The sequence below is a fragment of the Drosophila guanche genome, unplaced genomic scaffold (assembly GCF_900245975.1).
Source record: "Drosophila guanche unplaced genomic scaffold, DGUA_6, whole genome shotgun sequence".
In the NCBI taxonomy this organism is placed as follows: domain Eukaryota; kingdom Metazoa; phylum Arthropoda; class Insecta; order Diptera; family Drosophilidae; genus Drosophila; species Drosophila guanche.
The window spans coordinates 137,747-151,304 of NW_022995759.1; the positions used below are offsets into that span (position 1 = coordinate 137,747).

Sequence of the window (13,558 nt, forward strand, 5' to 3'; positions counted from 1 at the left end):
AAGTTTTGACGCGTAAGAAGCGTCCCACACGTCCCTTCTCGTTTTTTCGTATACTTGAACGTAACACACAGAAGAAAGCGTTTCCGACCCCACAAAGTATATATATTCGTGATCAGCATCAGTAGCCGAGTCGAAAAAGATCGATTGGACCATTATTATAGCCAGAATAAAGAAATTAATTTGCAGTGGAACCCCCACTACATTAAAATAAACACTATCCGCCAGTTTTCATAAACAAAACGAAATTGTCTTTATCTTTTCTGGGATATGGGATAATGTAAAAAAAAAATATTTAATTTATTTTCATAGTTCCTTCATTTCTTTATTTTCTCTATTTGTCTATTGTTTAACGGTCTGCATGGTTGAGGCAACAATCCACCATAATAGCTCCAAACACATGGGACGGACTGCCTGCTTACTGGGCAGAGGGATGGGAATTGCACCAGCTTTTAAAATATGGCGCACGCGCCTCAGACATCTAACGAAAGCCGCACTAAATGCAGTGGGGGTGAAAACAGTGAGCTTGTTGAAATTTACTTTATGGTAAATTTGTATGTATTTTTCCTAATACATTTATCGTGTTGTATTTACGTGAAATCAATAACATTTTAAATGATTAAGAAGCGAATGATGGTATAATAAAAAGCCAACTCAAAAAATATTTTAAATTAAATGATGTACTTCCGTTTCTTTGTGGCTTAGATTCATGTTATGCCTGCAACGTAAGACACAATTTTGCAAATCATGTTTTTTTGCTTTTGTAAGATACCACTACGATGCAAACGGGAAATATTAATCAACGAAACGAGAATCGACATCAGTACCTTTACCAGATTATGTTTAGTATATATATTATTTTCAATGGTCATTATTGCCAATGCTCTACCACCAGTAATTCGAGTAGGTAAGTTACACCTCACATTTATGACACCGTCGTGAAACCATCAACTAATAGTCATGTTATCTACATTGCCGAAGGTGCAATATTTACAGAAGATGAACGCGAAAGTAGTATTGAATCTGCATTCAAATACGCAATATACCGCATTAACAGAGAAAAGTCCCTATTACCCAACACACAGCTTATATACGACATTGAATATGTTCCGCGTGACGACTCTTTTCGGACAACAAAAAAGGTTTGCCGACAGTTGGAGGCTGGAGTTCAAGCGATTTTTGGTCCAACGGACCCATTGCTTGCCGGTCATGTGCAATCTATTTGCGAGGCATATGACATTCCCCACATAGAAGTTCGCATTGACCTTGAAATGAATTCCAAAGAGTTTTCCGTCAATTTATATCCATCCCACAATGTTCTAACATTAGCATATAGGGACTTAATGTTGTACCTAAATTGGACAAAGGTTGCAATTATTTACGAAGAAGATTATGGTAATTCGCATTATATTTTAAGTCCTACAGTTATTTTAATTCTTTTTTTTGTGTTTAGGACTTTTTAATTTGATGCATGCCTCGAATGAGATGAAAACCGAAATGTACATACGGCAAGCTAGTCCGGAGTCCTACCGAGGAGTCTTACGCGCGATTCGACAAAAGGAAATCTACAAAATAATAGTCGACACGAGTCCATCGAACATAAAACAATTTTTTAGATCCGTACGAAAAATATTTGTGATTTGTCTTGGACTTGCACACCTTAGGATACAAACTTATACATACATATATATACATATATGTACATACATTGTTCATACGTATATGGCCTATAGCATACAGAAAATGATATAATTATATGTAACTTCTTAGGCAGGCATGAAAGTTACCAAATATTTGTAGATTCAGCCGTCCTTCAGTTTCTTCGATCGTTATTTTTATACACGCAGTATTTATAATATGCGTAATGCACAAGGGAAACGTTTCCGACCTCATAAAGTATACATGTATAGTCCTGATCCTTTTCTTATACCCGGTGCTCGAAAAGTAAATGGGGTGTATGGTATTTGTGGTATTTGTGGTGGGATCAATGCGTATATCCCCATAAAGTATATCTATTCTTGATCAGCATCAAAAGCCGAGTCAATGTCTGTATGTCCGTCTTTCTTGATGAGCGCCTAGATATAGAAGACTTTAAAAGTCACCAAATTTGTTGTATCTCGAAATTTCGCCTAGCCCCCTTCCGCCTCCACAAAGGACGAATATCTCTCATATCCACAATTTTAAAGATAAGAGAAAACTAAAAACACTATTCCCTAACATTTGCTTTAGAGCAAGGCTCGACACGGCCCTATCTATTGTGCATGGAAAATTAAAGAATATAAAATAATATACATATATATTTATAATAATAATTATTATAATTAAATACAAATTTTATATATACATTTATATATGTATATATATATAAATATACATATATATATACATATATATACATGTATATAATAAAAAGAAAAAAGGAATGTTAAAGTAATTCGTACCAATACCAATGCATTGCAATATTTCGTTTTGCGTGCTGGCTTCGCACAGAAACTCAAAAAGTGCGGTGAATGTAAGCGTACCGAGCCATGCTTTGAGTCGCAGCGGAGTTGTGAAAATGTATGTGCTTATATATGTATGTATGTATGTATGAAATTAAGAACAGAAAGCTTATGTCAATATATTTTTGATATTTGCCATTACTTATGTAAATACTTATAAATAACATTTCAGATTCTACAATTGCAAATGAATGACCATCGATATCACTATATGTTTACCACGTTTGTAAGTTTTTAAATATATAAGTAATTATTCTACCGTCAACATAAAAAATATCAAAAACCAAACAAATTATCCAGGATTTGGAAACGTATGACTTAGAAGACTTTAGATACAACAGCGTAAATATTACTGCGTTTCGTTTGGTTGATGTCGGTAGTAAACGATATTTGGAAGTTATTGATCAAATGCAAAAGCTACAACACAATGGATTGGATTTGATCAATGGAGTCCCATATATACAGGTTAAATATGCACTCGTTGAAATTTATGTGCTAACAATTAAATTTGAATACTTTCAGACTGAGTCTGCACTGATGTTCGATTCGGTGTATGCATTTGCAACTGGATTACACTTCCTTCATTTGGATGATGGTAGTTCCAAAATATCAGTTAAAAACTTGTCTTGCACCTCTGACGAAACCTGGGATGATGGTCTTTCATTGTATAACCATATCAATTCAGTAAGCTTAAACCTTATTTAATAATAAGATTCGTGATCAATATTTTTCAAATGTACGTTTTGCTCATTCTCCTGGGGCGGACAACCGCCAACGCATAGTTGCCATGCCGCACTCTGCGTGGCAATAACTTATTGAGGCGCCACACAACCAGAACAAACAAAAAAAAGTCATATTACAGCGCTAATTTATGTAGCACATAAGTTAATTTCTGTTGTCTGTTATTTGTTGTAATTAGTCGTCGTTCAAGCCGTTGTCCCAGGGGCCATCAAAACTCGAACCCAGTCCCAGTCCCAGATCCCGGTCCCAGCGCTATCCCGACGGAAATGTGCTCGGGCACATAAACAAACGAAAAACTGTTGCTTCCGCTAGCAGCGTGCAAAAAAAAAAGCAGAAAAAAAGAGAGACGAATGATAGTGGACCGTGAGCGAGATGGCCGTAGTCAGGGCTAATTATTTTGTCGGTCAGCCAGAGTTCATAGTTCACATGGCATAACAGCGGCAGCCACGGCAACCTGAGAGGGACAGACAGAGTGAAAGAGAGAGGGAGCGCGCGAGAGCGAGACTGTACTCGTCCCTGGCCTCAAATGTCTATGTACGTCTGTCTGTAAAAAATCTGCTACATTCACCATTTGGAAGATAAGAGAAAACTAAAAACTAAGTTCCGTAGACATTGGCCATGTCTATCAGATCCCCGAATACGGATCAGACTGGAAAATTATCATTATTCGACCCCAACAAAATTGCATCGTGAATCCTGAGGACACAACCCTACGGGCCCAGATCAATTGGCAGGGACATGATCAGATTTATTGATTAAATTACCCCCCAAACTTGCTTGGTTGTTACAACAACTTCTCTTATGGGACCCGAGGACTGGAAAAAGGGACGGGACCAGACCCAACACATCCATTTATACACCGACGGCTCCAAGATTGAAGGAGGAGTAGGAGCAGGCATATATTGCACAATCCTTGAAATAAGGCGGTCATTTAAGCTATCGAACCGATGCGCAATATTCCAGGCGGAAGTTTTCGCCATCAAGCACATAGGAAAGCGCACGATATTTGTAGACAGGCAAAGTCAGTGCGGATTTACTGGGTGCCTAGCCACCAAGCCACCACTCTAGTTAAGCAAGGCGTCGGGCTGGCGAATGACAGACTCGAGAGAGTGCCGGTCTCTCTTAGAGCGTTACACAACTTAGAAAAGCGGGACGGACTACAGAGCAATAACAGGTGTCGCAGTATCACCACCTACAGAACCGCGAAAACCATGTGCAAAGTACGTAATGGTAAACACAGCCACTACCTACTGCAGCTGCCACGGAAGGATTGCAGACTACTAGTGGCAATTGTCCACACGCCACTGTCTGGCTGCGGCGCGTGCAGCCCAGCTAGGCATCACCAGCCAAGACAGCTGCAGGAAATGTGATGAGCCTGGGGACACGGAAACCCTGAAACATCTCATCTGCATCTTCCCGGCCCTAGCACGATCGCATCACTTGAAAATGCTTCCAAAAGGATGACAGGGGAACTACTTGCTTTTGCCAGGAACACCTCGATTCTAGAGGACTTTAAGCCTAAATGCGTCCGCGACCGTTCATCCCCCTATCCGGATAAATAAGGGCCTGGCCTATGAGGGGACCCACTGTGGACCTATTATAGCCAGAATGAAGAAATGCATGTCCAATGTCTACCCCCCCACCCCTTCTCCAGATGCTTTTTTGTCACATGTAGAATAAATGTTAAATCTTAATCTAAATCTTTCTCCCCATTTTTGTTGTGCATTAATTCGGCATCGTTTAAGGTAAGACTAATACAAATCTATGAAGAAACGGCTGATCTAAAATGTTCTGACCCTAAACCTTTCATAATTTTCTTATAAATCCCGACATAGTTATGGATTTTTGTGTGTTGTGGAATTTTTGGCTTGGTAGTTTTCGAGAACTGAAGAGAATGGAATGTTTCAAACGGTTTCTTGTATATTTTTTTTTCCTCTAAAAAGAGGTTAAAAAACCCGGTATTTCAACATTTTTTAATACAAGTTTTGCAGTATTCTATGGCAGCACTGCTCATTTGCTCAAAGTTATTTTGCTAATTTATTTCAGGCTGCAACAGATGGGCTGACTGGTAATGTCAATTTTGTCGAAGGTCGTCGAAACAAATTTAAAATTGATATTTTAAAACTGAAGCAAGAAAAAATTCAAAAGGTTGGGTATTGGGAGCCAGATATGGGAGTTAATATATCCGACCCAACAGCATTTTACGACTCTAATATCGCAAATATAACTCTAGTAGTGATGACAAGAGAGGTTTGTTTTGCCAAATACTTGTGAATATATATATATTTACATATACTTACAGGATAATTTGCATTTATTTTAGGAGCGACCATATGTTATGGTAAAGGAGGATGCAAATCTTACAGGAAATTTTAGGTTTGAAGGTTTTTGTATTGATCTTCTTAAAGCAATTGCTCAACAAGTTGGATTTCAATATAAAATCGAGCTAGTTCCCGATAATATGTATGGGGTTTATATACCGGAAACCAATTCTTGGAATGGGATTGTTCAGGAGTTAATGGAAAGGGCGAGTATAATGCACAGGCAAAAACTGTTTTCTTAAATCTAAAAAGTTTTTATCTTTACAGCGCGCAGATCTAGCTGTAGCGTCAATGACAATTAACTATGCCAGGGAAAGTGTTATTGACTTTACAAAACCTTTTATGAACTTGGGCATAGGAATACTATTTAAGGTACATTTTCTATTATTGCGCTAGTTTATATTAAAATGTCTGGTTCATGTCTAGTTCATAACATTGTAGAACTTGAAATTTCCTTATACTCATATATGTATGTGGCCAAATTTAATAGGTGCCGACAAGTCAACCCACACGGCTGTTTTCCTTTATGAACCCATTGGCAATCGAGATATGGCTTTATGTGCTAGCTGCTTATATATTAGTATCCTTCGCACTATTTGTGATGGCTCGATTTTCGCCATATGAGTGGAAAAATCCCCACCCGTGCTACAAGGAAACGGATATTGTGGAAAATCAGTTTTCCATATCAAACAGTTTTTGGTTTATAACAGGAACATTTTTACGGCAAGGATCAGGACTGAACCCAAAGGTATACCTAAACAAATAACAAAGCTACATATATAACTTTATTCACGTATACAACCTAAATATATATGCTTATTTACATATCCATACGCATAAAATTTGTGAGCTTATTTCCCCATGGATTCGTTTTTAACCTAGTACACCTAATAAATAAATTGTTGTATTCCAGATTTCAGATCGAGCTCAAACGAAGTTTTTCTCGTTTATGAATCCACTCGCTATTGAAATATGGTTCTATATAGCATTTGGATACATTTTTGTGTCAATCTCCATTTGGATAGTCGCACGATTATCACCAATCGAATGGGTCAATTCTAAGCCGGCCTGCTCCATGGCCTGTGACCATGTTTTAAATCAAATTCGAAAAGCAAATCACACAAATGAACTGTTGGAATTATCAGAGTTGACAGGCATGTCAGAAGATGAGCAAGATATATTTTTAGATGGCAACCAAAAACAAGATAACAGAAACAATTGCTTTGAAAATCAACCCGATATTAAGACAAACAGACAACGCGTCCTTCAATTAGCACTATCGAATGATGTTGATGAAGATGCTTCGGATGATAATACAGTGGAGTTAGTTAGCATTCAAAACAACTTTACATTAAAAAATAGTTTTTGGTTTGCAATCGGCGCTCTTATGCAGCAAGGTTCCGATTTATATCCTAGGGTATGATCCACGATTTATTTTAAAGTAAATGTGCATATGAGGCACCATGCATTAAACCTTTTAAATCTACATTGTAAAAATACAAAGAACAATATATATATTTTTTTATTGATCGGCTTGACTACTTTGAGTTATGCTGTGAAGCTGATGACTTCATTTTTGCATGTTTCTTCATATACACTAACATATGTATTTACATTAAAACATAAAACACACAATTTTCACTAAATTAAACAGAATGTCCGAACCTCGTGAATTTCATAAAAAGAGGGACGATTTTTAACTCAGCAAAACTGGGTTGGCATTGTATTTGAGTAATAAAATGAATAGCTTTAGAAATATAACATATCAGAAATCATTTATAAACATGCCACTACTTCTATTCTGGATTAATCATAGCTCAAACCTAGTTTGCGTACAAAGAATTGTCTTCAAAACAGTTTTTAAAACCATAAATTGCAATAAAACCAAAGTAAAAAACACTACTGCTGTGTTTTTATACCCGGTACTCGAAGAGTAAATAGGGTATATTGTATTTGTGTGAATAACGGTTGTATGTAACGCACAAAAGGAAACTTTTCCGACCCCATAAAGTATATATATATTATTGATCAGCATCAATAAGCGAGTCGATTGAGCCATGTCTGTCTGTCCGTCTGGTTTGTCGACTAGTTCTCAGAGACTATAGAGCTAGAGCCACCAAATTTTGGCTCCAGACTGCTGTATGCTCACACTGAAACCAGTGTACTTCAAAAAGGCGAAAACCTCCCAAACCTACAATAGAAGATAAAAGAAAACCAAAAACGCCTTTCCGTAGGAAATGACCATATCTATCAGATCACCAAATTGGGATCCGATTGGATCATTATTATAGCCTTATAGCATTAATGAAGAAATTAATTTCCAGTGGCTAAACCCACCCTGTCCTGCAGCTTTTGTTGTTCTTTTCACATTCTCTCATTCACACACTGCTTCTGCTTCACTCGGCCTCTGCCTCTGCCGCGAGTCTGCAGTGTGTGGGTCTAGGGAAGGGGGGCGAGCTAAAGGAGCGTGTTGGTGTGAGTAGTGTTGTAGATGTATATGACAGATGAAGAAAAAATGTTAAATTTGACAAAACACCGCTAAGGTGCAGAAGTAATACTGAGTGCCGGGTATAAAAGTTGTGACGCGTAAGAAGCGTCTCACACGTCCCTTCTCGTTTAAATCAATGTTGGGCCACTATATGTCAAAATAAATACAGATGAAAGGTTGTGTATCGGGCGGGTGTGACAGAATTATATCCGTTTTAATTGGTATTCTAATTTTTAAACCTTTTAAATTAAAGAATGTGGAAATAAACAAATTTAAGGTTTGAAAATGTACGCAGACTTATGGTATATATGCTTAATTAAAGCAAAACTAAACTGTATATTGTTTTTTCTTTAAAAATAACTTGATTGGTACTTATTGTGTCAAAGAGTAACCGATAGTGGGGAAATACACAATTATATGCGTTTGTTTGTAGATACATAGATAAAAACATGCCTATAAAATAACGTTTTTCCTCAGGCAACATCTACAAGAATCGTCGGCGGATGCTGGTTCTTTTTTTGCTTAATTATAATATCCTCATATACTGCAAACTTGGCTGCATTTTTGACTGTTGAGCGAATGATTTCACCCATAGAAAGTGCTTCAGATTTGGCAGATCAAACGGAAATTTCATACGGTACTTTGGAAGGTGGATCAACAATGACATTTTTCAGGGTAAATCAGTATTCAAAACTTTATTTTGTTTAATATATATAAATATAATGTATATTTGGCTGCAAAGAATACATAAACTATCATAACAAGAATTTAAAAGTATAAGAGAAGATCAAATATAACCGTTTGAATTGCATTCTTGTTAGCCACCGCTGGGAACTTAAACTCAGAATACCTAAAAAAAATGATATCTGAATTTTCGCAAGCGATATACATTTGTATGTAAGTCGAACAGTTTGGTTGTCCTAACTAGATTGTATCCTGATATCGTCACTTAAGGGAATGCGTGATAGAAAATAAAATATTGTGTGGTCTTATTTCACAGAAAATATGAAAAAGAATTAGCTTTAAACATATAATGTGTTTAATAATTTCGAAAATTAGAATCGAGTTCTTTCAAACTTTAAAATGCCCCATTAAAATGTTTCCAGTGATAAATAAGTTCTTGGATGCAAATCCATAAATATATATATTTTTTTTGAGGTTTTAGGTTACCGCTCTACCATTGGGTAGAGGGGAATTATTTGGCCTTTACAAGGGGGAAATCGCCACGTCGAAATATGTAACTTGTTACAGTTTTGCTCCAATACTTACCTGGCGTAGAGGTTATGTTAATCCATAAATTTTAAAATAATTGCTTTAGTTGTTTTTTTTAGGACTCAAAAATTGGAATATATCAAAAAATGTGGCGTTATATGGAGAATCGAAAGACGGCTGTGTTTGTTAAAACGTACGAAGATGGAATTAAACGTGTAATGGAAGGAAACTATGCATTCTTAATGGAATCTACAATGCTAGACTATGCAGTTCAACGTGACTGCAATCTGACGCAAATAGGAGGCCTTCTCGATTCAAAAGGCTACGGAATTGCGACTCCTAAGGGCTCTCCTTGGAGAGATAAAATTTCACTTGCAATTTTGGAATTGCAAGAGAAAGGCATTATTCAGATATTATATGACAAATGGTGGAAAAATACTGGTGACGTTTGCAACAGGGATGACAAAAGCAAAGAATCAAAAGCTAATGCACTGGGAGTAGAAAATATTGGTATGTTACTAATATTGACTCAAATAATAGTGAAACTACATTTTCTTTACAGGTGGCGTGTTTGTAGTTCTCCTATGTGGTCTTGCACTTGCAGTAGTTGTGGCCATTTTCGAGTTCTGTTGGAACTCGAAAAAAAATTTGCATATGGAAAATCAATCGCTTTGTTCAGAAATGGCCGAGGAGCTTCGATTCGCTATGCACTGCCATGGATCCAAGTCAAAGCACAGACCGCGAAAACGGAATTGTCTGAAATGCTCTCCCCGACCCACATACGTGCCGTGCAATTTAAGTACACAAAATGTGGGAGTTCACTATAATTATTTTAACTAAATATATAATGAACTATCACCTCGGAAAAAGGTAATGGCGTATATTGATTCATGTACATGTTTGTCCATGTGAATAAAAAGATAAACTATTTTTGTAATAACTTTAAAATTATAATCGGTAATAAATATATTAGCGCATCTATTTAACAAGACAACCTTGTATAATTCCATAATGGGCACGGACCATTCGGACCGCCTGCCCATTTCGGTCATTTGCTGACCTTCGAGTTGCGGTCTATGTATGAAAATCGCCTCTCTCGAATCTCGCCCCTTAACCGGCCTTATCGCTTTCTGAATCTGTCGCTCTCGCTTGCATTAGGGAACGGGCAATTCGGCCCACCTGCCCTTTTGATGAGTCCTGATACTGCAAATCGTGGCCGCTTGTATTAGGTCTTCAAGAAGACAACCAAATTCTTTCGGTATCGTTTTCGTGATCGTTAACGAATTTTTATGCTACCTTTAAAATATTGATTGTAATTTCGAATTAAATTGACTTTCTACAACTATAGAACGATAGGATAGCGCGGCAGTAGTAGTTTAGACACAACTATACCTCAACTTGCTCTACTTCATAAATTCGACTAAATCGAATTTTTATATAACCTATTTGTAATAAGCAAATACCGTGGTCATAAGTAGCAGTCCTATTGTACCCGGTACTGGAGGAGTGCGCGATTTGCGTAACGCACAGAAGAAAACATATTCGCCACTTTAAGAATATATATTCTTGATCAGCATCAACGGATCAGCCGAGTCGACATAGCAGTGTCTGTCTGTCCTTCCGTCTGTCTGTCTGTTCGTATCGTTGAAGTCTAGTTTTCAGGGACTATAAGGGCTAGAGTATTCATTGTTGTGTGAAGACTTCGGTCCTGGTCCACGGAAATGACATCTACTGTATATATCGTTCTAGGCTTCAATACTGAATCTATATCACTCCCGACTTGAGGTAACGTTATATCCGGTACTCGAAGAGTAACGAGAAGGGACGTGTGAGACGCTTCTTACGCGTCACAAGTTTTATACCCGGCACTCAGTACTACATCTGCACCTTAGCGGTGTTTTGTCAAATTTTAAAATTTGTCTTCAACTGTCATCTGCATTTACAACACTTCTCACACCAACACGCTCCTTTACCTCGCCGCCCTTTCCTAGACCCACACACTGCAGACTCGCGGCAGAGGCAGCGCCCGCACACAAAAATAAAAACAAATATAAGCTGCGGGACGGGGTGGGTTAAAAGTCGGAAGAGTCAGCGCCGGGGGGAGGGCAGAGGCAGAGGCCGAGTGAAGCAGAAGCAGAGTGTGAAAGAGAGAATGTAAAAAGAACAACAAAAGCTGCGTGACAGGGTGGGTTTAGCCACTGGAAAATTAATTTCTTCATTGTGGCTATAATAATTTGGTGATCTGATAGATATGGCCATTCCCTAGGGAATGGCGTTTTTATTTTTCTTTTATCTTCAAAACTGTAGATTTGGGAGGTTTTCGGCCTTTTGCGGGGGCGGAAAAACAATGGTTTCAGTGTGAGCATGTAGCAGTCAGGATGCAAAATTTGGTGGCTCTAGCTCTTATAGTCTCTGAGAACTAGCCGACAAAGAAGACGGACAGACGGACAGACAGACATGGCTCTACCGACTCGTCTATTGATGCTGATCAAGAATATATATACTTTATGGGGTCTGAAACGTTTCCTTCTGTGCGTTACATACAACCGTTATTCCCCACAAATACAATATACCCTACTTACTCTTCGAGTACCGGGTATAAATAGGTAATTTTGTATATGTGGTCTAAAAATGTAACACATAGAAGGAATAGCTTAGTCGTGATAGCTTTGTCTGTCAGTCCGTCCGTCAGCCCGCCTGACGAGCGCCTAATACTCCGAGAATTATATTCTCGCTAGAGCACCCAAGTTTTGCGAATGTTTGCTCGTTGTTCTGCCTCTTCGCCCTAAATCAATTCAAATCTTTAAATGCTATGTAGCTATGCTATGTTAGCTATGTAAAATCCGATGTATAAGCGGGTGGCGGTTTGACTCGCCAAAACTGTACACTCGGAGGCTTGTATGTGGACGCTGGACACCGGCCGATTTAAATTAGGTTTCCCGGGGCAAGCGGGCTGTGCCTCGGCCGACCAAACCCTTCCCGCCTACTTGTGGGACCAAAATATGCCAAACAATAAGATATGCAACAATAAAAACCGCAAAGGAGCTCAGAGTACCGTCTTCAGATAGGAACCGATGCGGGAACAGGTCCGATAAACCAACCGGCCAGTCCAAATCGTGGTTAAGAGACCATGTCCATATTCCCCTGCAAATCCGACTCCAGGGGCACGCAGTTGGAGATCCAGCCAGACCCCGAACTGCCCAGGCTCCAGCTGTGCCGGTCGCTCAGGTGTCGACTGAGTCGGAAGACATAATCGACAGCTACGAGTCCGACGCGAGCGACCTGGCCATGGCCGACATGGCATTGATGGAGTGGTTTATCCTGCAGATGACATTGTAAGGAAGCATGCGCTGCCCTACTGCTTCACCTAGCCAAGAGGTGAGACAACACAGTCCTCAGTCAGGAGCCCTTGAACCTCGGAAACAGGGTCTACGGTCTGAGGACTCAAGACTACAAGCTTTACGAAGCTGAAAACACAGGTAAAACAAGAACTTTTCTCCTCAATTTCAGTAACGAAGAGAATACGGTAGTTAGCCTCGAAGAGCAGGAGAGCTCGCTAAGGATATGCTCGACATATATGTGACATGACCAGCCAGACCCCTTCTCACGCGACCCTACGCGCCTTAATCGCAGAATGAGAGGCGAAGGCCATCGGCTAGCGATTCAAGCACTAGGCTCAATTTCGTCCCACTTAAAGACTGCGAATAACTGCCGTAGGTCTCTAAACGAGGACGCAGAGCAGTTGGACCAGGGTCAAAATGGGACAGACGCCACCGACGAAATTGCCAGGCCGAGGTACGACTATTACCTCTCCTACCGTAGAGGGAGCAAGTAGCGATGCCCTGCAGGCTTAAACTCACTACATTTTAGAGCGGAAAGCAGACAGACGATGGCAGTAATACAATATCCAGCCGGGTCGCTACATCGATTCGGTTCTCTCCTCAGCTACCGCCTAAACCTAACCTAACCTATGCAAAAACCCTTTTATAACATATATTTTTATACCCGGTACTTGGTTGTATTTGTGCACAAAGTGAATGTATGTAACACACAGAAGGAAACGTTTCCGACCCCATAAAGTATATATATTCTTGATCAGCATCAATAGACGAGTCGATTGAGCCATGTCTGTCTGTCCGTCCGTCTTGTTGAGCGCCTGGATCTCAGAGACCATAAAAGCTAGAGCCACCAAGTTTTGCATCCAAACTTCTGTATGCTCACACTGTTACAAGTGTATTTAAAAAATGAGCCACGCCCCCTTCCGCCACCGCAAAGGGCGAAAATCTCCCAAATCTACA

General features: G+C 39.2%; 1 protein-coding gene across 4 annotated transcripts; it reads left to right on the forward strand.

The window, feature by feature from the left end:
• The first annotated feature begins 489 nt into the window (after positions 1-489).
• LOC117590590 (glutamate receptor ionotropic, kainate 2) lies at positions 490-10,249 on the forward strand. Of its 4 annotated transcripts, XM_034283346.1 has the most exons (16): positions 490-633; positions 703-904; positions 979-1,392; positions 1,451-1,617; positions 2,671-2,724; positions 2,799-2,963; positions 3,021-3,182; positions 5,286-5,489; positions 5,563-5,766; positions 5,828-5,932; positions 6,051-6,308; positions 6,474-6,737; positions 6,774-6,977; positions 8,526-8,723; positions 9,380-9,770; positions 9,823-10,249. In XM_034283346.1, the coding sequence occupies exons 2-16, from the start codon at positions 745-747 to the stop codon at positions 10,098-10,100; spliced, it is 3,228 nt and encodes a 1,075-aa protein (XP_034139237.1). In that variant the 5' UTR covers positions 490-633; positions 703-744; the 3' UTR covers positions 10,101-10,249. The 4 variants fall into 4 exon arrangements, with proteins under 4 accessions (XP_034139237.1, XP_034139236.1, XP_034139238.1 ...); XM_034283345.1 differs by having other exon boundaries at positions 6,474-6,977; XM_034283347.1 differs by lacking the exon at positions 6,051-6,308 and having other exon boundaries at positions 6,474-6,977.
• Positions 10,250-13,558: the final 3,309 nt, after the last annotated feature.

What these genes read in the sequence shown, in the direction of transcription:
- LOC117590590 (XM_034283345.1), top strand. Translation starts at nt 745, where the DNA reads ATGTTTTTTTGCTTTTGTAAGATACCACTACGATGCAAACGGGAAATA. An exon ending in TAAAACAATTTTTTAGATCC is followed by an intron (nt 1,618 to 2,670) that starts GTACGAAAAATA and finishes ATAACATTTCAG; the next exon opens with ATTCTACAATTGCAAATGAA. An exon ending in TGTATAACCATATCAATTCA is followed by an intron (nt 3,183 to 5,285) that starts GTAAGCTTAAAC and finishes AATTTATTTCAG; the next exon opens with GCTGCAACAGATGGGCTGAC.